This window comes from Mixophyes fleayi, chromosome 4, assembly GCF_038048845.1.
Source record: "Mixophyes fleayi isolate aMixFle1 chromosome 4, aMixFle1.hap1, whole genome shotgun sequence".
Classification (NCBI taxonomy): Eukaryota; Metazoa; Chordata; class Amphibia; order Anura; family Limnodynastidae; genus Mixophyes; species Mixophyes fleayi.
The window spans coordinates 80,679,182-80,704,548 of record NC_134405.1 but is presented as its reverse complement, the minus strand read 5'-3'; the positions used below and the strand labels follow the sequence as shown (position 1 = coordinate 80,704,548).

The 25,367-nt window shown below is 41.9% G+C and overlaps 2 protein-coding genes and 2 non-coding genes across 6 annotated transcripts in view; 1 reads left to right on the top strand and 3 right to left on the bottom strand.

The window, feature by feature from the left end:
• DIS3L (DIS3 like exosome 3'-5' exoribonuclease) overlaps positions 1–1,532 on the top strand; it is a 31,056-nt gene extending 29,524 nt beyond the window's left edge. For both annotated transcript variants that reach the window (XM_075207593.1, XM_075207592.1), the window contains exon 17: positions 842–1,532. In XM_075207593.1, coding sequence (XP_075063694.1) covers positions 842–1,141 — 300 coding nt within the window. In that variant the 3' untranslated portion in view covers positions 1,142–1,532. The remainder of the gene's footprint in view (positions 1–841) is intronic.
• Positions 1,533–3,232: 1,700 nt separating this feature from the next.
• Positions 3,233–24,772, bottom strand: TIPIN (TIMELESS interacting protein). 2 transcript variants are annotated; one of them, XM_075207589.1, is made up of 10 exons: positions 24,678–24,772; positions 23,104–23,178; positions 20,232–20,376; positions 19,001–19,100; positions 16,265–16,340; positions 10,292–10,414; positions 7,627–7,690; positions 4,757–4,954; positions 3,418–3,703; positions 3,233–3,346 (listed from the first exon to the last, which is right to left on the bottom strand). In XM_075207589.1, exons 3-9 carry the CDS (start codon positions 20,359–20,361, stop codon positions 3,510–3,512), a joined length of 885 nt encoding a protein of 294 aa, XP_075063690.1. In that variant the 5' UTR covers positions 20,362–20,376; positions 23,104–23,178; positions 24,678–24,772; the 3' UTR covers positions 3,233–3,346; positions 3,418–3,509. The 2 variants fall into 2 exon arrangements, with proteins under 2 accessions (XP_075063690.1, XP_075063691.1); XM_075207590.1 differs by having other exon boundaries at positions 24,666–24,759.
• LOC142156280 (small Cajal body-specific RNA 14) lies at positions 6,165–6,293 on the bottom strand. Its single transcript, XR_012692345.1, has one exon.
• LOC142156351 (5S ribosomal RNA) lies at positions 12,787–12,905 on the bottom strand. Its single transcript, XR_012692418.1, has one exon. It is a non-coding gene; the product is annotated as a 5S ribosomal RNA (ribosomal RNA).
• Positions 24,773–25,367: the final 595 nt, after the last annotated feature.

The following is a 25,367-nucleotide window of genomic DNA, read 5'->3' as shown; positions in this document are numbered from 1 at the left end:
ATGTGTCTAACTTTACATACCAAGGGCCATAGAGGAAAAGGGGTCAGCAAATGGAAGACACATATCATGACTGTAAGGATTCTTTACTGTTGGGGTGATTAAACTGTGGAATTCTTTAATACAAGGCGATTGTCGTGATAGCAAATATACGCACAAAGTAAAAGTGGATTGAATGCCTTCCTTGCCAAAAATGGTATCTATAATTAGTAGTGAACCTTATGGAGGTGATTGATCCAAAAAATAACAGGTTGAAATTTGTTGCATCAGGAATGCATTTTGAGGCTGAATTGACAGCTGTCACACTTGGGGTTTGTTTAGTCTTACTCTGAACCAACACAATTAGGGGGGGGGAATTTAATTAGCCGTGATGTTATTAGCTGTGGGACCTTTACAGAAATCGCTACTGATTTTTCCTCACACCCCATAGAGTAAAATCACGGCTAATTGAATTCCCCTTAGAATTTATGAAAGCTTGAACTTGGAGAAAGAAAAAAAACTTTTTTGTTCCTTTTAATGTGCTATCTTTACTCTAATTCCATGACTATACTTCTTTACTGTAAAAGCACTTGAAGGCTGTTTTCTATCTACTGAAGTGTTGACAGTCTTGAGTTGTGAATGGCACTTGTTGTACATCAGTGTAATTGGCTGTCCGTGTTTATGCTGACACCACCTAGATATTGTTTTTGCTGGTAGAAGTTCATGTTTTATATGTCAAAGGAAATAACAGACATTGTCAGGGCAGCTAATGTAATGAAACGGAAGATGCAAATTGATAGTTACTTATGCTGTAGCATTGTACATGTATATATTCAGTTTAAAATTATTTTTTTTTTTGTCCTAGGTACAAATTCGGATACAAGCATCCCGTTTTCATGCAGACAGTATCCGCTTGGAGGTGATCAGCAACAAGCCCCATATTTCCCAGGAAGAGCTACCCTCCATATCTAACCTGGCCAGGACTGAACTTGTCAAGGAGGTTACTCGTACAGCAATAGAGGCTCAACTAGCAAAGGAAGAGGAGGCTGCGGAGAACAGGGCTAGGAAACTACACCATGAGTATAGACAAACACAGGGCTGCAGTCTGTACACACTACTGGAGGAGCTGCACGATCTGGCACTTCTTGATGTGTCTGGAGAATAGCGTAACAGTCCTCGCCCCATGTATACACTGGAAAATCTCAACTGCAACGGAACTCTAGCCTTTCATGGTAAAGTGGGTGAGAAGAATGTGCTCAGGAGGAAGTATGGAAATGTGGGTATCTACTTATTCTTACCAAGGCATAAGTACTGCTCGGGCATCTTGCATTTTTTATTTTAAATAGTAATGTATATATATTTGAACATTTACAACAATTCACAATCCTCAGGACTATCTAGTTTTACTACAGGTCATAGCCCAGCATCCCACGGCTCTGACACAGTAATGTGCTAGAATCCATTTCACACTTACTGCGCACTGATTTTATAGATTCTCTTAAAGCTAAATATTTTTTCTATAAAAATATAGAATAAATGCTTTTATTTTTCTCCTATTGTGTGTACAGTCAATTTGTCATGAAATTACTATACTGACACTTAAATCACATATGGAGATGTATATTATCAAATAGTTCTAACCTAGCATTTGTGTCAAACTTAAACCCTAGAAAAGATTGGTTATAAATTGGACACAACATGCACTTTTATGAAAGTATGTATGCGTTAGAGGATGCACAACAGAATGGAGTGATAGAGTTGTCTATGTTAATAGATCAATCTTCTGCGTTGTTGCCATGACCGCACCGTCAGTAGTGAACAGTAATGATAAAGCACCGTACAGCTTGTAAATTGCAGCTATTAAATTCATGCAGTATGTTAGACATATTGGACATATGAAAGCAAAAGTCTGGTTTCTATAGCTGTGAATATTGTCCCCCAAACAAGTGATGAGTCATTGTGAATGTGATCATAAGTACAGTGGGAGTGTGGTCACCTTCAAACAACACTAACCAGGCCATAGTAGAAGCCAGTCCTGTGTATGTGGCCAAAGCGATACTTCACTCCTCCCACAACACCCCAAACAAAAAGCAGCACGGCCGATATATATTCGTGTATAACCCATGTGTTGTCAGCAGAGCCGTAACTAGGGTGGTGCGGGCGGTGCCGTCGCCCAGGGCGCAAGCCCAAAGAGGGCGCAGCAGCCGCCCGCTACCTAGCTCTGTTGCCAGTGATAAGAACGGCAGACCTGGAGGAGAGTGCAGACACGACGCAGCGGTGCACGGCAGCGGAGCCTTTCATTCAAGATGTGCCTTTGACTTCCGCAGTGGAACGCATGTGCGTTCCACATACAGGAAGTTAGGTATTTGGAACGCAAATGCACCGCTGCATCGTGTCTGCACTCTCCTCCAGGTCTGCCATTTGTCCCCTCCCGTGTCTGCAGGTCCTCACATGTAGGAGTATTTACAGTGTGTGAATCCAGCTTCCCTGGTGTAAAAATGCCTTTCTCTACCACACACCAAGGGGAAGAGGTTTACCTGTACTCTGCTTTCAAAAAAGATTTAATGTGATGCTAATTATTCATGACAGAAGTAGACATAGTGTCTCTCTTGCTGTTGAACTGATTTGCAAATATAGAATAATAATACATGCTGGGATTTGTAGTTCCATAATAGCATGAGAGCCACAGTGGGCTGCCTCTGTTCTGCAGACTTGCCATTGTGTGTGATAACACCATTAAAATGTTCTTTAGCTACCATAGTACTTGGTTAATTATTAGCCTTAGTATTTAATATTTATTTCCATGTATAATGTTGTTGCAGTAAAATACTTTTCTTGGTGTTCAATTCCAATTGATTAGGTTTTCAAAATTACTTGAAGAAATGGTGACAATTTACATATAAATTCATAAGCTCTTATATACAAGACAATTTTGTAAAAAATTTTACACACACAATACCACTGCATAATACCTATCACTATATATTTTTAGCATGCTTTAAATAGTCATTAGGGCAGAGAACCGGTTGTTAATTTATTGGAATCCCACCACTGTGTATATATATATACACAAATTCTTTCAGTAAAGTGCTGGACACACCCACATTAGGTTGGCCACACCCACTTGTCAAATGCCATTCCCACTTAGATGGGGGGCACCGGTGCCCTGTCTCGCCCAGGGCACCAAAATGTCTAGTTACGGCACTGGTTGTCAGTGATTTACCAACATTGCACAAAAGTGATTTCTGCACAATCGATCAGCTATTTGCTTTTATTGATTTGATACAAGTTAAACCATAACGCATGTCTAGTTGTTATGATTTTAGTGCTGATTTGCAGCTTTGAGCAATGTTTACATATATATATGACGCTGTTTCATAAGCAAAGATTTTAAACTTGCCAGGCCACTAGTGTGATGTAGCAGAATGTCATAAAATAAACATCAGTGCAGAAAATAGTTCTACTTAATGGTACAGGAAAATACCACTATTTAATATAAAATAGTTTATTAAATATCTACACATGTATAGCAATTAATCATCAGCGTCCTGTGAAGTTTCAGGCTGCATGTCAGTGGGGGGCTGTTCCGGAGCTGCAGGACTCTCTGCCTGCTCCAGCGGTTGTGTGTTACTTTCCTCTGCTTTATCTACCTCCTCAAGCAAATCCACATCAAAATCCTCAGGAATCTCATCCACATCAGGAGCTGGGGTCTGAGACAGAGCCAGGGCTGAAATACAAGGGAGGGCAGGAAAAATCAAATGTTTACTTCATATCTCACATTCACATAAAACAAGATCATTTTACAATCTGTATATTCCTTTACATGGTTATAATGAATCTACATGGAATTAGTTATTTTACTTTACCACCTTGCAGTTTAATGATCTCTTGCCAAACCTGTTTTCTACATGGAGAATAAGAGGTGGAAACCCCTCATGAAACCTGCAAGGTGATTCAAGCTACGTCTATGGCTGACCGCTTTACCCCCCTCTCATAGATAGATATCCTGTACCTAGGCACTACAATGGTTAGTTTTACCCTGTTGCTGCCCTCTGCACCCCAGTTTTGCAAAAAGGAGAGTTGCATATAAAATCCAGATGAGGTGGCACTCAAGGAATTGTACAATCTCCACACTAAGTGTGTATTCCAATAGAATCGTTACGATGAAGTGCCACCTCATTTGGATTATATATTTACCTCTCATATCTCCTATGTACTGGAAAACATTAAAGTTGATTACTCCTATTTTTACATCTGTATAAACCAATATAAGTTTATGCAGCTGGAACACAGCTTTCTAACTCTAATCAAGCACCATACAATAGTAGATAATTTATAAATAAATGTGTATTGTTTCTAAAGTAGACCATTACATAAACAGCTTAAAGTGTTCCTATCATACAGTTTTACAAATCTACATACATTAGAAAACTTGCTACAAAACTGGGCTTCCTGCTACTTTACACAAGGCAAAATAGAAAGCAGCTGTTGGATTTTGACAGTTATTCAGTCATCAAAGGAGGACTCTTGTAACATGTCTAATCTTACTTTTGCAGCGCTGAAAGGCTGAAACCTTAAAATAGAGTTTGACAATCAAAAATATTCCCCCATAGGACAAATATCAGTCAAACGGCTTGGAAAAGGTTTTACAATCTGTATGTTTAAAGTAGCCCCTTACTATTCCCCTCGTCCACAGATCAGGCCTCTCCCAGGACTGGCATTTGATGCATTACACAAACTTGGACAGAATCTATAACTGCTATATACGGTTGATCTATACCTTGACTGTCTACTTGAGCCTGCATCTTCTGCATTCTCTTCTCCAAAGCCAGTCGTCTGTTTCTTTCTATCCTCTGAAGCATCTCCTCGCTCAGTTCAGCTGTACTGGGTTGCGAGAGAGATGGAGGAGGGGATTCTGGGAGTGCAGAAAAGTCCTCAGAGGGCAAATCCAGATTGTTATCCTCCATCTGTACTACAACTAAAGAAAAACATAAGTGAGGAATGCATTCACAAACCCTGTAGACGTAGAATCTATGTTGCTTGGCGCCTGTACCCACAGCATTCTAAGCTGCAGCCAATGCTGTGTGGCTAACCGGGGGATCACCATCAGGAGTCCTGCTGGGCGCTCAATCACATTTCATAAAGGATGGTAAGAAAGTTAGCAAAACCCAGATAATCGCTAGATGTATTGACATTCATGTGTAAGGTTCTACATGTCAAACAGCAAGAAAAGCCACCATTAATATACATCTACGTCTGTATTACTGAGGTAAATCATTTACCTGGGGAAAAAAAGGGTTTATACTTAATGGAATCTGTCCCCTATGCTCAGTATAGCAGCTACCTGTGGCTAATCAGCACTGGTAAGGAATCCCATTGCACCTACCTCCAATACAGCTAAAGTAAAACTCATGAAAAGAACATACTGCAAGGCCAAACACAACCTCATAGTGGAAAAGTGCTGCACATCCAGTATAGGCAAAGGAAATAAGAAAACACCACCAAATATCAAAGCGCATCATGTCAGGGTGAGATTGCCACAAGATGCAGACACATGAGGGAAGAGTTCTAACGATCCATCGGAGGTATCAGTAGGTCTTGGAACTCTCTAGGATCAGTTGTCAAACAACAACAGACTGAATAAAGACTACTTGGCTGTAGATGCAGTCTAGAATTCCTATTACCTCTCAGTCAACTCTGATGGTAGGGGTAAAAAGTGGCAGGGTCTCTTATAGAAGTATATACTAAAGTGTAGCACAGACCCCAGGCAGTTATAGGATAAAAGTGGGTCTAATATACAATTTAAGGAATAGCTGTACAAAAATATTCCAGTTATAGGAATTAGCTTCTATCATGACAGAGCCCTCAGTTTACTACAGTTAATTATTATTTATTTTTTCTTCCCGATAATCCCGTTATATCTTCTCAGAGCTCTCCTGTCAATCTACTGGAAGTGTCAGAATTCTCTCTCCCCAGAGCAAATTTGGGGTATAGTCTATTCACACAGGGATACCCAACAGTGAGTGGAGCATGAAGCAGATATAACAGTTGTCCAAGTTTGCACATAGCCTGCACAAAGGGATAACAAAACCAGGTCTAGCACATACATTCCCCTGTGCTAGGCACATTTAAGCACATAACATTTTTGATGTTCGTGTCCCATCAAACAGTAAATGCAGCCAAAATACAATGTAAGGAGCCATCGCACAGGAAGCCTGATCTCTCTACAGGTCCTGTCGGCAGGAACCATTTTATTTGTGTGGCAGTTTGAAGTCACATTAAACTACTTATCAATGCAACTAAGAAATATCTGCCACAGTGGTGTCAACGGGGATAGAACTCAGAACCTTCTGCATTGCTGATCATAGGACAAACCAACTGAGCCACAGCAATAGTGAGTATCACAGTATTGTTTTAAAGTTACATGCTGAACATGCCAGAATGAAGGACTTTTAAACAGGCATACCCTATACATATGCACATACTGTATATTGCACACTAAATAAAAACCCTACCCATTAAAATTAAGCTTTTGGTGCTATTTTCTGTATTCCTTCTCCTTTCTTCCTGGCTTGGTTAAACAAAACTGAGGTCTGAGCTGGAGAGGATGAGCATAGTAGGGGAGGAGTGTGAGGAACAAACAAGTTAATAAGTGCCTAAACTCCTAGTCCCACCTACTATAAACAATGTCTCGCAGTGTCCCCCAATGGAGTAAGAGAAATCGATTTTACGGTGAGTAAAAATCTTCTTTTATACTTGCATTTTTAAGATGCGCTAAAAACACCAGTGCATACGTTGCGTTAATTATGCGTTCTACATTTAAATTGTTTTAGTGTTATTTAACCCTTAGTGAAACTGCATGCCTAGCTCTATTATATGGATAAAATGGGCATTTTCTGCAAACCACGCACCCTTGTTTCTCAGAGTCTAAAGAGGCTCGGGACTCCTTCACTTCTGATAGCAGTGTGCATGAGTCATTTCCAGAAACTAATCACTTAGTGTATTACATATCACAGGACTTTATATACACATTATTCCTCTGACGAGTCTGCCAGATGTAGCGCAATGTGTCAGACCAAAGGCCAGCCTACCCAAAATACTATATGGCATTTAATATACTTTCTTTGTCTGAATAATCATTGGTCTTTGAGCCTCTCATGACCTGCATTTCTCTCCTATTGTCATAGTCTGCATTCCAGAATGTATTATATATTACATATACCTGTATGTTTGGAGACATGCTGTAGAGACATTGAGCGATACCTTTGAAACCCGAGCTCTTGAGGATTTAGGGGTTATTATAAACCCCCTTTTTTTTAACTTTTAAGTGTATAAATTCAGGCCTTGTTATATCTATTTATATTGCATTGTGATTTATAGTACACCACTGTTTCCATTTGGCTACCGCGGGCTTGACCTTCACTATTGATTTTAACGGGTTGGGTTTTATGCACGGTTTGACTTCAACATCCAATAAATATAACTTGCGTTTCAATCTGGCGTGTGATATAGATTTCTTTTTTTCCTCTGAGCTGTATGGTGTTGCCCATTTAAAAGTCATTCATTATTCTCTTTTTCCCGTCGTTGTGCAAGTTTAGTTATGATTCAGCTCTGCCTAGTGCGTTCCATTCTCTTAACTGCAGAAATTACCTTCTTCACTGTTAAAATCTTCATGTATTATGGGCAGATCCATGCGTATTCTTTTTAAGCAAGTCTGAGAAAAGAAATTCACAGGTGTTATACAGAGGTACAATGCTTACTACTGGCTCATATCTAGGTTGTCAACACCAAATCATAGGTTAGCAACCCAATCAGTAATATTGATCTAAATGTTCACACATGATCTAAAATACATCAAATCTGAATTTACATAAATTTATATAATGCACACAAAAGAATTCAGGACTGGTTTAATTTTACTAGCCATTTTAAGCCTGCCTGCACCAAGAGTCCACACTATATTGCCTCAGGGGGAAAGTACTAGGAAGCATGTTTTTCTGTGCCCCGATTTTAAATTTATGGTTTACTGGACTAGGCCCCTTAACCACTGGCTTTAAAAAAATAAAAAACAAAAGGCTTTTTCTAACCTCTGGTATGGGGAAGGACCTCTTGGCTCCATGGACCCCCATACTGACCTATGCTTGCAGCAGCATCTTTCGGACACTGCACGCTCTATTTACTCGAGTTGCAAGCGAACCACAAGTGCTGGTTACCACCACATTTCAAACGCGACTGCATATGACATATGGCACTGGTATTTTCTAAATGCGAGACTGATCCAAGTCTGGAATGAAGACTGCAGAAATCTCGGGTACATGAAGGTCTGCCCACTTCGTGATCTTTGAGACTGCAGTGCTGAGTGATTCCTGGTGGTTTATTTAGGCGACCTACCGTTGCACTGTCAGATTGAATTTGACTGGGACAGCCCTGAAGGTGATCTGAACAGTGAGGGACAACCAGGAGTACTGCTCGTAGCACAGGTATGTTTATGTGAAAAAGAGGGTCCTGAAAGTCTAAGGATTTATCACTCCATCCCAGCATTGGGGACTGCCACATACCTGGATTGTCATTATCACGGATGTCAGTCAGGAGGGTCCAAATGGCAGGTGTAAAAAGGGAGTGTCATGTGAAGAAGAATGTTCCAAGAGTGTTGAAGGGTCTTTGCTCCTGTACCTTAGTAACGGTGACTGAAGGAGGTCTTGTATGGAAATGTGAAAAGGGGCCAAGTCTTGTTTGATGACACGCCGTGCTGTGCTAGGAGCTGAATAGTAGATGATGTTTGTTAGTATATTTTTGCTGATGGAAGTGATGCTCTTTCTATCTGGGGAGTAAAGGTGACCCCAATAAATTTAGTCCTCTGGGAAGGTTAAAAAAAGAGCTCTACTTGAAGTTCACTAGCCAGCCTAATCTCTGGAGAAGATGGATGCACATCTGTGTCCTAAAGAGACTGTTGATAAGTTAGTGACCAGAGTAGGATGTTATCCAGATATAGTGACAGATATTCTCTTGTAGGCAGGCTGCAACTGTGGATAAGTCTTTTGCAAAATCTTTCACTGGAGAGCTCGACATTGGAAACATTGAAGATTTACAGTAAATATGAGATATTTCTAATGAACTGCTAAACTTAAGGAAATTGAACAATGGTTTGCTTTATAAGTAGCTCCTGGATAGAATAATAGAAAGACGCAGCTTTCAGAGGAAACGGAAGAGGAAAATACAATTATCTGGGGAAAGGGAGGAACACAAATGGAGTCTGGTAGCAGCGAGTACAATGCTGAGCAACCAGAGGTTGTTGATTTAACAGAGGCAAACAGAGACACCTTCCCCACAGTCTTAAATAGGTGAACTGAGCAGATCCCTCAGAATTGTGGGTCTAGAAGTACCCCGGAAACTCCTATGTAAACTTCTTACAGTTGTGGCTACAGAAGGAGGCTACCGATTTATTCCTTTCAGACCCAAAGAATTTAGAAATGGAGGACTAACAATATTTATTGGGATCCAAAAGGGGATGAAAACAAGGGGAAAAGGGAGTGTTGTGACCTTGCCTGTTCTTGTGCCCACTGTTACAGAAATTCAGGAAAACTCCTTTCCATTAAAAGTTGAAGTGTTCCTTGAGGGGGCCTGGCAGACATTGTCACTTGGACCATTGTCTGCTACAGCGCTGTCTTGAATAATCCTAGAGAAAACTGCACTTACATAAAGGTGCCCCAAGGAAAAAGGGCTACACTAGTTGTCTGAAAGTAAGATAAAATGTGTTACAGACCCAAAGCCTTGGGCCTTGGTCTACCTCCTGCTTAGCCAATGTCATGCTTGAGTCATCGTCCAACCTTCTGGAGGAAGCAGGGCCTATAATCCGCTGTTCCTGTGTACCCCAATGCAGCATGACAAATCGCCTTACTGATCTTCTATTCACAAAACGAGAAATGTTCATTTGTAAATATACAAATGATCTTTCGTTTCTAACAGTACTTATGTTATTTAGTCAGTTTTTGTTTTTTTGAGTCGTGCTACTTGGTGACAACACAGCTGTCTGTTCGAATCACTGAACCAATAAAGACTTCAGGACCTGCCCTTTATAGAATAAAGTCCGCAAAGATGGTAAAGTACATTTTTAGTTTTGGATGGAATGCTTTAAAGCTGGAGGTTATCTTTTCCTATTTCCTGTTCTTAAAGTGATTTCTACACTGTATAGCTAAACACAATTGGTTTGCCTAATAGTATGAAAGAAGTCTGAATAAAGTTTGAGCTTATAAAATCATACATAACAGTACTTTCAGCACACTATTCTGATACTCCTTTATATGTTACCACTTACCTGCACTTCCTTCTTATTCCCCAATAATTCTAGTCGACTGAGAAAGTCCTCAAACTGCAGCTTAGGAAAAAGCCTGTTTCCCCAATTCTCCATTTTCCTGATGAGAACCTTCAAGTCCTCAGCCTACCGAACATGCGTAAAATGTGCGTAGGAAAAATAGATAGTTAAACAGTGATGAAGAGCATGTAATACAGTGTGATACTTTCTAGGGTGCTTTCACACAAATTTGGTTTTGCTTAATTCATATTATTTTAGGTACTACAAAATCACTAGAATTTTCACTATACCTCGTAACAGGACCTTTGCGTGAAACTGCCTGTTGAAAACTGAGAAAACGGGATTTATACTTACGATAAATCTTTTTCTCCGAGTCCATCTGGGGGACACTCCTTAACCATGGGGTTGAGTCGGGGGGAGGAGTCTGGCACCCAAAGAGTTAACTTTTTTCAGCTGACAGCATATCACCCCCGCCAATTCCCCACATACCTCAGTTTGATTACCAAAGCCCTTAGGATGATAGGCCAATCAACCAAGACACACCACTCAACAGAGGGGGGAGTGGAGATAAAAGAAAACAACGAAAAGACGGGGGGGATCGGAGTGTCCCCCAGATGGACTCAGAGAAAAAGATTTATCGTAAGTATAAATCCCGTTTTCTCTTACATCCATCTGGGGGACACTCCTTAACCATGGGGACTTACAAAAGCAATCCCTCTGAAGGGTGGGACCGCTCTGATCTCCTTGCACGCAGAACACTACGGCCAAAGGAGGCGTCCCCAGACGCAAATATATTAAATTGGTAGAATTTCGTAAAGGTATGGACCGAGGACCAGGCGGCTGCCCTGCACAGCTGGTCCGCCGTGGCTCCATTACGAGCCGCCCAAGATGCCCCAACCGACCGGGTAGAATGGGCAACAATACGCTTCGGCACAGGGAGATTAGTACGGACATAAGCCTCCCTGATAGTCAGGGTAAGCCATCTGGCAATAGTTTGCTTAGATGCTGGCCATCCCCGCTTGGAAAAGTCAAACAACACAAATAGAGAATCTGTCTTACGTATCTTTGCAGATCTCTTAACATATATACGTAATGCCCTCACTACGTCCAAATATTTATTTGTCTTTGTTCCAGGGTTCTGAGGCTCCTCTCTGAATACTGGAACAACTATATCCTGATTAATATGAAAACCTGAGACCACCTTAGGGAGAAAGGACGGAACAGTCCTTAAAACTGCTCTATCCTCATGAAAAACCAGATAAGGTTCCTTGCAGGATAAAGCTCCCAGCTCCGAGACCCTTCTGGCCGAGGGGATAGCAAGCAGGAAGATTGTCTTCCATGTCAAGAACCGCCACTCTGCTGAGAGTAGAGGTTCAAAGGGAGGCTCCTGCAACATGCTAAGGACCAGATTAAGATCCCAAGGCTCCACAGGATGCACGTAGGGCGGCTGGATGTGAAGCACTCCCTGTAAAAAGGTCTTAACATCCGGAAGCTCCGCCAGCCGCCTGTGGAAATACACTGACAAAGCAGATACCTGAACTTTTAAGGTTCCTCGTTTAAGCCCCGCCTCTAAACCACACTGTAAGAAGGCGAGAAATCTAGCCAGACTAAAGGTTTTAGAATTGTAAGACTTCTTCTTACACCACCTTATATATATACGCCAAATACGGTGGTAAATTCTGGCTGAAACTGGCTTCCTGGCATTCAGGAGAGTGCCTATCACACCCTCCCGAGAACCCTCTCGCTCTCCACAGACTGGATTCTAAGGCCCTGCCATTAAATACATCTGGTTCAGCCTCTGACGCAAGAACTGTCCCAGGGTCAGCCGATCTCTTCACAGCCTTACTGGCAGTACCAGAAAGACTGGACGATCCTCCGGACTGACCCTCCACGGGACCCTGTAGGGCAGGTTTTACTACCTGCAGCCCCAAGGCCTTGCTAGGACGTCCCCTACCAGTGGATCCCTTGTTCTTGCGCAGCACTATGGGACTTTCCTGTCTTTTGTTCGGTTTTTGTCCAGCAACCACCAGCTGAGGACCTACCTCCTCCACTGGTACCTCGAACACGGGAATGCTCCTCTGGGGTGGAACCCTGCACAGGGTAAGGTCGCGAAAGATGTCACCATCTTTCCCAGCAGCTTCAAAGACCTGGCTACTGACAGCCTCTTGTCTGACAGGATCCTGCCTGTCCACTCTATCTAGGACCTCAACTTGTTCTGTGGAGACAACCTTCTGCTGCGTACTAAGTCCCTCACTAGTCTCAAGAACTCATTCTTAGACAAGGGATTCTCTGTGACCCCTTCAGACTCTAGAAGTTCGGTCATAGACTGAACAACCCGTCTAGCCTTAGCACCCCGAATGGGTGTGACTAAAACCTTTTCCCTTACTGGAAATTCTAAGCCTGTATAGCTTCGTTTGAATGAAGCAAATCGACAGCTCTGAGCTCTTTCTGATTTGACAGAAGCCAGCGAGGTAATTTTTTTTTTTTATCTTCTTTTTAACCTACAGCACCTGGTATTCCCAGGTGGTCTCCCATCCATGTACTAACCAGGCCCGGCCCTGCTTAGCTTCCAAGATCAGACGAGATTGGGCTTGTTCAGGGTGGTGTGGCTCTAGGTCCAAAACCTGAGGTGAGCTGGTCCCATGAATTCTATCACGATATTCTGGACCTACTCGTCTACCGAGGACCCCGTCTGCTGCTGGGCAAACCCAACCAGCCGTCCTCCCACCCCACCCTCTGGAACCAGAGGTGGGTGGTAGTCATGCTGCTGGTCTATCCGGCAGCTTGGCGGAAGAAGCTCTCCGCGCCGCAGGGGCAAAGGATGACCTTCCCCTACGGGACTGTCTCCTGGATTCCACTGCCCCTGGATTGGTAGTCTGGCCTCTGCCAGACCCGTCCCCTGTAAGGAGGCTGTCTGAAAGAACTAAACCTATGCCTAGCCCTAGGTCTTGGAGTATTTACAGGCAAGGACGTCTTCTTGCCCCCTGAAGCCTGTAAAATCCAAGAGTCTAATTCTGGACCAAATAGCATCCCACCCGTGTACGGGATGGATTCTAATGATCTTTTAGACTCTGAATCTGCATTCCAAGCCCTCAACCATAACGCCCTTCTAGCTACTACAGCTGTAACTGAAATAGACGAAGCTATGGAGGCCGAATTATGGGCCGCTTCATATACATAGCCTGCTGCCTCCCTTAGCTGCACGGCCAGAGGCAGTAAATCTGAATCCTGCAAGGCAGACTCTAACTGCCCTGCCCAGACTTCCATGGCCCTAGCTACCCAGGTAGAGGACAATGCTGGCCTGAGGCTAATACCGGCGGCCGAGAAGATCGACTTCAGCAGGGATTCTAATTTCTTGTCAGTCGCGTTCTGTAAGGTCGCTGACCCGGGTACAGGTAGTGTAGTCTGACGAACCAAATTCGCCACAGGTGCATCCACCTTTGCCACCTGTTCCCAACGGGTCATATCCTCCTCCTGAAGGGGATACAATACGCCAAACTTCCTTGGCATAGAGAACCTTTTACCTGGATATTTCCAAGAGGCCTCTACCATATCCCTCAACTCAGCTGAGGGAGGGAACCTGACCACCTGCTTAGAAGCTTTCTTAAAGAGGGAGCGGTCCAAAGACTTCGTCTCCTCTACTTCAGCAAACCCCAGGGTCTGACGAACTGTTCTTACCAGATCGTCCATACCCTGGTGCCTAGAGTTTCCTTCTGACTCTATAATGGACACATCAGAATCGTCCAACAACTCCCCCTCCTCCTCTGAGGAACTCTCAGAGTCTGACACTGACCACAGCGCTTTAGCTGGTCTACGTCTTTTAACACTACGCTTGTGTCTGGGGTGGTCTACATCTTTTAACACTACGCTTGTGTCCGGGGTTCTCCAGTAGATGGGTAAGCCGGTCCAGGCCTTTAGCCACCGCTGACCAACCCACCTCTCCTATCTGGGAAACCCCTGGGAGGGTTGGGAAGGGATTTAAACCGACCCCTGGGGAAAATGACTCATCTGTCATTCTTACTGTTATACCCTGAGAAGCCACAGATGTAGATGGGATCTCAACTGGTTTAGATAACAGATTTACAAGGGTATTAACTCCCTGTGTTAAGGCAGCCGCCCACTCAGGAGGATCTACCGTTATGGTGGAGGTGTCTATTCTTACTGTTATACCCTGAGAAGCCACAGATGTAGATGGGATCTCAACTGGTTTAGATAACATATTTACAAGGGTATTAACTCCCTGTGTTAAGGCAGCCGCCCACTCAGGAGGATCTACCGTTATGGTGGAGGTGTCTATAGGCTGTTTCACAGGTGCCACAGTGCAGGCCGCACAGAGCCCCCCCGATCCAGCCGTTCACTTGTTAATTTAACATTACATTTTGAACAGACAATATGTTTGGTACGTGTTGTTTTGCTTTTATCTGCCATCACAAGATAAGAAAAACTGAATCACGTTTCAAAATTCACAAACACTTCTCCAAATTATCAGAAAATACAGATTAGGTTATATTAACATATCATAGTATTTCTGATTTAAATAAGACAGGCTTGGAGAACTTTATAGTTTTCTCATAAACAACAGTTCTCTCAACACATCACTGTCTTATAATATACATGTCTACACATGCACACACATACACACAGAAGAAATAAAAGTGATACTCAGCAGGGATGATATGTGTCAACAGTGCACTTCTCTTCAAATGACTGCTGCAACTTTCCTCCTTTTGAAGCTTAGCGCCAAAAAGGGATCTTCCACGTGCTCGCTCAGCAAGGGGGGGGGGGGGGAGCGGTGTTCCTCAAACACATTCCCCTTCCACTGGCTCTCCTTCTGTGTTATTTACTTTAACAGCGTTTTTGCCCTTTCTCTTATATTAGGGGAATACCTGTTAGAATGTGTTCCCCGCTAGCGCTATCAATAGCGCGCCATCCTCAAGAATTCACTGCCATCCCCATGGGAGGAGGAACTTGGTATACTCCAGCTGGCTTCCGGGGAACCTCAGCAGTAAAGGCGCTTTCTGCCTAATGGCAGCGCCCGTCCTGCATCAGCGGGGAGAGTCTCTTGCTGACTGCTTCCCGCTGTGAGAAGCGTTTCACCCTCTCTGTCAGCAGGGCCGCCCCCCCGCTAGGCGCTTCTCCTACGAGTCAGCTCCGTTGTGCATGGAGCCTCTCGCTGCTATCAAAAGAAAAAAACTGCAAAAGAAAAGGATAAAACCTATTACCAATGAACCCTGTTCACTGTCTCTCTTGGAGCTCTTCAGGTGCGACCTTCTTCCAAGGGCACCCAATTCAAACTGAGGTATGTGGGGAATTGGCGGGGGTGATATGCTGTCAGCTGAAAAAAGTTAACTCTTTGGGTGCCAGACTCCTCCCCCCGACTCAACCCCATGGTTAAGGAGTGTCCCCCAGATGGCTGTAAGAGAAACACACTTTTGCTGTCATTTTACAGGTAGGTTGTGAATAATTCATGTTCTTTATCAATATCTAAACATGGAAGCAAACTGGGGACTGCATGGATGATTACAGATATTGCTAAGGAAGGTTGACTCTTCTTTTATATAACAGCAACAGTGTGTTTCTCCGTTTTCAACAACTGATTTAAGGAGTCATTCTAGAGAGTTTTACTGCCCACAGTAGTGATTATAATTAGGTAAACATGTTTCACTGTAAATACCCTTTAGTGAGCAACAAGCGTAGGAGCATGAAAGAAATTGTAGTTCAGTTGACAGCTTACTGTAGAGAGGGTACAGGTGAATTCTGAACACTGGGTCTGTTACTTTTGAGGAACTGTGCAGTAAGCAACTGGGGTTTTGCTAGCAGGACATAGTTAATTTTAACCTTTAGTCATCTTGAGAGAAGCATTTTTTTTTATTATTTTTTTTAAATAAATACATAGAAAAATGTAAGCATATATTGATGCCATAAAGTAAAATGTTATGTATGGGGAGCAGCCAAGTGACATTAATCATAGCTCACCTCATGTCCTTTGCCTTTGAATTTTGTGTCATCAAACAGATGCCGTAAAGCAGGTAGGCCACGCTGTGAAGTGAGTCTACACAGGACAAGAGGAGGATACTGAAATTACTGGATTCAGATCAAGAATAACACATCATGTCATTTGTAATCAAGTCCAACTTTACTTATAAAGCTTTTATTTCAAACTTTATTTTACAATATTCAGGGAACTGAAGGTTTATTCTGATCAGACAACCTAATTAGACTGCACTGCAGGTCAGTAAAGCAGTGTCCCCTCATGGACAGATTTTTATATAAACCTAAATATTTTTGTATAAAATAAAATACATTTCAAATAAAATATATTTTAGATTTGAGTGTTCTTGTTTTATTCAGAACACAGATTTACAAAGCATTCCTTTTTCAAAGTGTTACTGTCTTACTCTAATGTTCCTTTAGTTCCTTCACATTATTCATAGATAAAAGATTAAAATAATATCTACAGAGGGCACAGTACAGTTACCATGTGTACACATGAATGACAGCACTAGCAGTGAATTAAGACAACCCTGCAAAACCCCAGAAAATTCACGGACTCTTCCTTTCACATCCTTAACTTTCAGAAAGAAACTACAACAAGCTACAGGCTCTCCGATAAGTGGCCTTTTTGTGAGGAGTAGAACTTATAGACATTCATATATAAAGTACATGTAGGCATCTTCACATGAGGTCCTGCAATAACCATATAATTGATGGACAGTACAACATTACAAACAGGAGGGCTTTCTTCCAATTCATGTACACATCACTATGCAAAACACTTCCAATTGAAGATAATGTTTTCTTTCATGGCAAATCACTTTTAGGGACAAGCATATAATGAAGGAAAGGGTCTTACCTGGTGCAGATTGGGCTTGATACTTACACTCAGTGATGGCAGCCTTTTCTACATCAGCCCATTAATGCACAAGGTTAGGTATTAGGTGCTAGAGGGATGGGGGCGTTAAACCAAGATTTGGTAAATAAATCAGAAGTCCTGATTTTCCTGTGACTGTAGCTCACATGACACAGCGCTATCACTTTTTAAAGCTAACTATATAAAGTCATGTTATCAGATCAATATAACTTGCCGTCTAATTTTAATATGCAAGTCAGTGCTTTGTATTCTACTACAACATATCTAGCATATGGATTTTGCACATTCAATGACATGTCTAAATACACCAGGGTAAACCTGTCCCCACCCTCTGGCACCTTACCACCATTGAAGCTACATGACCCCCCAGGTAACAGATTTTACTAAAGTACCCAATTACACCCCCCCCCCCCCCACAGCACCGGGAGGGTTAATACGTGTAGAAGTTTTTCCCCGGGTTCTGCCGATTCTGAACTACCACATTAGGAAATCAATTTGGATAACCAACCTTAAATGGTGTGGTGGAGAGGGTTGCAAGAAGGGGAACCAATCACAATCTGACTACGGAGCTTTTTCTAGGGGGGAAAACATTTTGGTAAAATATATTACTAACTGGTACAGCAGCTTTAAATGGATTTTAGTTGCACATATAGGGCAGCACGGTGGCTTAGTGGTCAGCACTTCTGCCTCACAGCACTGGGTTAATGAGTTCAATTCTCAACCATGACCTTATCTGTGTGGAGTTTGTATGGTCTCCCCATGTTTGCATGGGTCTCCTCCGGGTGCTCTGGTTTCCTCCTACACTCCAAAGACATACTAGTAGGTTAATTGGCTGCTATCAAAAATTGACCCTAGTCTCTCTCTCTCTCTGTCTGTCTGTCTGTATGTGTGTGTGTGTGTGTTAGGGAATTTAAGCTCCAATGGGGCAGATACTGATGTGAGTGACTTCTCTGTACAGCGCTGCGGAATCAAGTGGCGCTATATAAATAAATGGTGACGATGATGATAGAGAGTTGGAGACAATTTAAACTTACAGCGCAAGTGTAAATTGCATTCCGTAGTTCCACAGGATTCAGAATCGCATGCATCTTTAGATATGTGCGACTTGAAATGCTATACAAATTTCACACACTTCATAAGACACACCTCTCTGTCTGCAGAAAGGTCACTTTTCTGCAGACAGCTTAACCAATCCTAGTGCTGCCAGCCTAGGCTGGTGTTAGCAAAGTCAAGAGAACAAAAAGCATGGAGTCCACCCGAATATACTATTACCAGTACTAGGCTTTGCCGGCCTGGGTTAATGGCATTATAGCAGGGAAACCGAGAGGGGTCCCCGTCATAATGCCAAACCAGCCCTACGAAGTGTCAGCACGAAGCTGGATTCAACTCCTGAACGCAAGCCGTGATAGATAGATAATACATTCTAGGTGAGCAACATTAGGGTGAATGAGGGATGTGTTGGAGAGTTTTTATTTCAAATAAAATTATTTTCAAACTTGTGTGTGTTTTATTCACATATCACATTTTACGCAGATTTGTTTTTTTAGTATTTTTTATTACCGCTACGTCCGTGGTGATGGTCATCATTATCAGCATGGATTCTGCACCTGGGAGAATTACCTGCAACAGATACGTCTCCAAGAGGCCTAACTACGGCTACTTCTACCTCAGCATAGCACGTAAGAGCATGACTTACTTTGCTGGGCTCATCCTCTACTTTTCCTGTTCCGCCTTGGCTCTCGTGGGAGATTTTATAAATCTATATCTATATTACACTGTAATCTCCAGCAGTTAAGAGGAGAGACTGAGCTGTCTCTGGGTTGGGAGCACAGGATACATACCGCTGAGCATCCAGTTTAGGCTGTGGCCTCTTTACTGCCCTTCTAGCTGGTATAGGCTCTTCTTCTGTCTGTGTCCGCCCCATGTTCTTGGTCCAGTCATCTTAGATGAAAAGGAAAACAAGGTATAATTATTTGCTGGATAATATCTACATCAAATCAGAATCTGAAGATCAAAGACTGAGAAAAGGGACCAACTGTTTCCTGGTCGTTAACTAGGAGATTGTGCCCAAAGAGTGATAGTTTCTTTTGTCAGACACCATCACATTACATAATGTATTGTAGGACTAGTTTTGATTTTACTCACACCTTCCAAGTCTACCCAACGTCTATACACTGTGGGAGCAATATTCATGAGAATGCAGCCCATCTATACACTAGAAGCTAGCAACATAACTGAGGAATAAAACGACTGTGTGCACGGGACAAGGCCCCACTCTGGTCCTCCAGCCCCTTACAGTTCAGGGTTTAAACAAATCTGTGCTTCAGTACAGGTGACAAAATTAGTGCCTCAATCATTTTGTATCAACTACCTGTGATCAAGCATGGATATCCTAATAACCTGGATTGCTACGGGGAACCACAGCTTTTTATTATATAATAATGACTTGACTTTGACCATGCACCCTTCCCATGTGTACCTATTTGTACTCCGATGTCATAGTGATAGGTGAATGATACCACTCCACGTCTTAGAGTGGAACAGTGACCTGCATGTAAGAGGACCCATTCCATCACACAGTATGTGAGAATGTGCTGCCCAGGTAGGGGCTGGGGCAGCCCCATTACATGTGCTGAGTCTAATTTTGTCATTGCATGGCATTCCAGTCATATAGGGATGGAGGGGTAACCTGTGCACCCCCAATTATTTAAAAAAAGTTGGCACTTATGGATGGGCACAAGTATTCTCAGAATTCTTGAGAAACTTATTATCCAGAAAGTTCTGAATATCAAAAAGGGGGAAAAAACAAACAAACAAACAGTAAATTGCTGCTATTCATTGATATTCTGCACACAGACATGATCACCAATTGTTTTCTCCTACAGTTACTGTGAGGAGCTCTTCCTAACGAGGAGCAGAAAACCAGGGACAGTGTGATGACATTTTTACTTACTTAATATGTTAGGCTTGAATTCCAGAAAAAAAAAAAACTCCCTAGTCCCAAGGATTCCAGATCCCATACCTCTTTATTTTGACATACTGAAAAGAATGATACAATATCTGTCGGGCTACCTTCCATATCCCCAGCATCATCGTCCAATGCCCCAGGAGAACGTGGTGCCGGTAGAGGTGGGAAATTTTCATCCTCTGTGTTTTCATAATCAGGGAGGTCAAAAAGGCTGTTTTCCAAAGGATCCGTCATGTTTTACAATATTAACTGAAGTGAAGAAACAAAAAATAAAATAACATTTCACAGGAATTAACAATTTATACATAATACCAAAACATTACTTCCTTATTACTTAATAATGTGGAGTTGTTCTAGTTTAACAATACAAAAATATTCAGACATTTAGGTCATGCTTTACATAATGGATATCCAGCTCCACAATGTATTTTTGGGTTTTAATTTAAATTTCCCTCACTCCTGGCCCAGTAGAAATGACACCTTGTCATGTGATGTGTGAATTACAGCATGGCTCAGATCATTCCATCTGGTCTACTGAGCCAGGAGTTAGGGCAGGGTTTCCCAAACCCAGCCCTCAGGGCTCCCTAACAGTGCAGGTTTTCCATATCTCCTTGCTGGAGCACAGGTGTATTCATTAGTGACTGACACATTGTAACAGATCCACAGGTGGTCCTAATTATGTCACATGTGATCCAGAAAACCTGCACTATTGGGGAGCCCTGAGGACTGGGTTTGGGAAACTTTGGTTAGTGTATTCCATGCATCATGGGGGGAAACATTCAGTATGTCAGAGGATAGCAGCGGATTAGATAGGACACAGTGCTGGTAATAGAATATGCAATGCACTCACTAATTAAGGCACAATAACGAATTTAAATAAACAATCCGAAAAAGTGTGCCTCAGCAGATTTCCGCATACTACTTTAGCATCAATTTTTCTGTTGGCCCCAGTGGGTGCTGCTATACAGAAGAGTTGACCACCTTAATTTGGCTACTGTCTGCACAAGACCATGACTGCTGACAGCAAAAGAAGTTTAAAGGAGGATGTTAAGCTTTGCTGCTTGAGCTTTTTGACCCATGTCAGCAAGCACTTTAGTCTTTGATTTCAAGCAGTGGCATGAGGGAAAAGGAGGTGTCTTGGTGGGAGTATATCCCATTACACTTCACCTGTGAACAAACATACAGTGGAAGTCATGACAAGAGTGGGGCATTTCCCTTGCTTTGTATAGCGTAAATGTAACACGTTAGGCTAAAGTATACTTTCACTTGTTCAAAGTACAGTACTGTAACACTGCGCAGTCAAACGGACGGTTCTGTCTGAACAAAGACTTTACATGGACCCAGACCATGTGACCTTCCAGTATATACTTAGGAAAGATTGTGGACACAGCAGGAAGATTCACGTGGAAGAGAAAATGAACTGGGTGTAAAGCTATTTCCTACTAGGAATGTATCGCCAGCTGCAGTAAAGTCATTTTCATTTTCAGTAACGTGTTTTGACAGTCACTAATAAATAGATAAATATATACAAGTGTCTATCAATGAGACTGTTCTTTTACCGAATGTATAATCAATACATCCAGCCTGTGTGTTAATCCTCGGACACAACGAATTGTGTGTGTGGGCAATTCATGCTGGATATACAAAACAAAGAGCGTCATGCAGGTCTAAAACCTACAAAATCAATTCTGTAAGAAGGGAAACGACAACTTCTGGACAACTCTCCCTCAATGGAAGAATAAACTTCTCTGATGTTTGCTAAGATGTCTCAGAGTACCAGCCTGGCTAAGATGACCATGACAGGAACGGCTATTGAAGAGCCTCTTATGTCACACGGCATTACCATTTGCCCCAAGCTGGAGAACATCTCCTCTTTATGGCACACAATTATCATTCCTTCAAGGACTGTCTTTATTATTGTCTGATACATACAGTAAAAATCCTCGAGTTATGCTGCAAAATAAATATACATTTTGCACAATTATCTAAAAAGCCCACACATATTGCAAGTTATAATAACTCTGATTTCTGTAAACGGACATTACTAGTGCTGGTAAGGCAGCTTCCGGTTTATGGAAGTGATTGCAATATTTTTGGAAACTATCACAGCAAGCACATATAGATCTTTTATTATGGGGCCTTCTTACTTCCATTAATGCCCAATTATTTTAATTGTTCTAAACAATAAAATATCATTAAATATTTTTTTTAAAGAATGTTGTGGATATGTCAAAACCATGACCAATGGGACTGACCACAATGATGCACAATTTAAACTTAAACCTGTCTCTCTGGACGAGTCTATAAGACGCCGAACTTCTACTAACAACCGTTTGACATCCTCCTGTTGCTGTAAGTCCCAATTAACGTCAGATTTGGTGACTTATACCCCCGCTCCAGGTATACACACTACCTACATACTCGTCTGCACTCCTGAATAAGGCTTGTATTGATCTCAGTGTTGATCACAGATCTGGCCAAATCCATGGAAAAATGTTTTGACTTGTCACCGCTAAATCTAGGACTCCATACAAGACTACTTAATTATAATTGATCCATTAGACTACATATATCAAAATACACCCACATGAAGCAGCAGTGATGTGCCAGGGTTGTACAAGATGTTAGGGGACTTGCCAATTCTCCTGAACTTTAGGTAAGTAAATTTTAATTAGAATATAATTTCTGATAATCCATCCAAAACCAAATTTTTAGTTTAAAGGGGTGCGAGTGAAAAACAAGCGGCCCACTGGCTACAACAATTGATATTAATGTACAGTTGCCATCCATGAAAGTGTACAGCAATCTTCTATGGTATAAATTGTTCTGTGTTGTACATAAGAAGGCATCTGAAACCTAGAGAGCATGCAGTAATAAGTTTAAGAGACTTCACTAATTTCCAGTGAATTTATCGTTTCTTAGTCTAACTCAGGGCTCGCTCACACCAACGTATTTTGGGTTTTCAGTTGCACTTACCAAAAATCACCCAGAGAAAAGGAGTCCACTCTAGTTGTATAAAACCAACGTGTAAACAGTTGGGAACAGCAGCATCTGTAAAAGGTCACAATATACAGGTGTAAGCTCTGCCGCAGATAAACAATGTATACAATTTCTAACATGCTTTTCTGGCATTTGTGGTTGTGTTTGTTCAGACATGCGTGTGTGGGATAACACTGTCTAATATGGGACAACCATGGTTTGGCTAGATAGGGGAGTGAATGCTATGCACAAAATAGTTTTTAAGGTGGAATTGTGCTTTAATTCACAGACTTCATTCAGGAAAGGCATTTACTAAATAAACAGCAAATGTCACTAGTTGTGAAATGCTCACATCAAATTTAGTACAGGCAGTGGTTAGCATGGGGTTATAGGTTAAATTCCTACTCATAGCCCTATCGGTGTGGGTTTCCTCAAACACAGTGTAAAAACATACCGATAAGTTAATTAGCTTCTGACAAAAAATGGACTGTGTGTGTGTATGTGTGGGGTAGGGAATTTAGACTAAGCTCCAATAGGCAGGGTCTGATGTGAAATACTCCATAGGACAGCAGTTGAGTGTTCCAAAGACAGCTGCTTCACCCTCTACAACAATATAAGTGCTTACGGGCATATTCAATTAACCACGTTACTCGCAAAAGTAACATGGCGTTAAAAGTATTACCGCTATTACAGTAATTCTAACCCGGATTTCAGCTCACAGCTCCCTGAGCTGCGAGCAGAAAGCCGGCGTTAATGGTACCGTAATAACGGTAATTACGCGCACTATTACCATAATAACAGTAATAGTGCACAAGCCGCATTACTTTTGCCAGTAACGCGGCCAATTGAATATGCCCCTTAGAGTGCTAGAAGCCTGTTAGAAACAATACAAAATATGACACAAGGGATCTCAAAGTTTAAAAAAAAAAAATGTCTTCTAAATGTAACATGACATTTAATTGTACAGACATGATCACCATCGGGCAAATTCACAAGTATGTCATGTCACAATGTATAAGGGGGAGAGGGGGAGAGAGAGAGAATGTTTAGTTGGTCAAAGGCAATATGTTAATTTCAATGGATTCATATTGTGGTTTGTGACACATACAATTGTGCCTGTGTGTATGTTTCAATATAAGATGCCATTACAAGTCTGGGTCAATACATGACACTTCAGTATGCACTATTAAGACATTTCAGATATTGGTGCAATACAAGAGGGATATGCACCACACACTTTATACAGGAAAATGTAAAACATATCGGGGGGAGATGCAGTGATACTCCACAAACATATCGCTAGATAAGATATATGCCCACATAGGATGTTATTTACACTTACTGAGTGTGCAAAGTTTAAAACTGTAATATAACTACAACTACATGTAAAATTCCTCTGCAGTCCAGAATTAAGCAACTTGTGGCTGTCTAGTTTTTGTGGAACTGTAAGTCCCAGCATAACCTGCAACTCCACAACAGCCGCCGCTAGGAGTAGAGTAGAGCACTCCACTATCACAGCCTGAAACAAGCCCTCGCCCACACACCGCATATGTACATACATGTTTATATACCTGTCCTACACGTGCTTCTAGCCGCACTCTCTCCTGCCCGGTCTGTATATAAAACGCGCCTTCCGGATCGGTGACGCGCGGCTCGGGGAGTGGCCATGTCTGACTGCTCTGGTCCTCGCTAGGCTGCAAGAACCTCTTACCTAAAGTGTATCACCATATAAGCTTCGTTGTTCACCAACCACTTATTACATTCTCCTTCAGAACACTACCAACAATACATAAATCACATACCAAGCAGCAGACGCACACCACCGTGATAGTAATTACCCCTCTACACTGATATTCATCAGTCAAGATTACTGTAAAGCATTGCAAAATAACAAATACAAACCACCACTGAAGGAATAATAAAGTCCATTTTAATATTAATCTTTTCTATGTAAATCCCTCCTCCAAGTTAAAGTTAATTATCACAGTACTTGATAAACATGCCAAGTAAATCTAAAACTGTAAACTTTTAATTTAACCTCCCACAAAAATAAAGATAAAGGATTTCTCTACTCTCTTTGTGTAAAACCAGATTGCTGTAATTCACAGCCTCTTACAAAAGGATTGTCATAGAAACAACCAAATTAACTTTGAAATTTTATAGTAATTTGGGAATTTAAAGTATAACTCCACACAAAACTAATAAAATAGTTTCAGATGGCATATAAGATGTTAACAATAAAAAGAAGAGCCTACTTACAT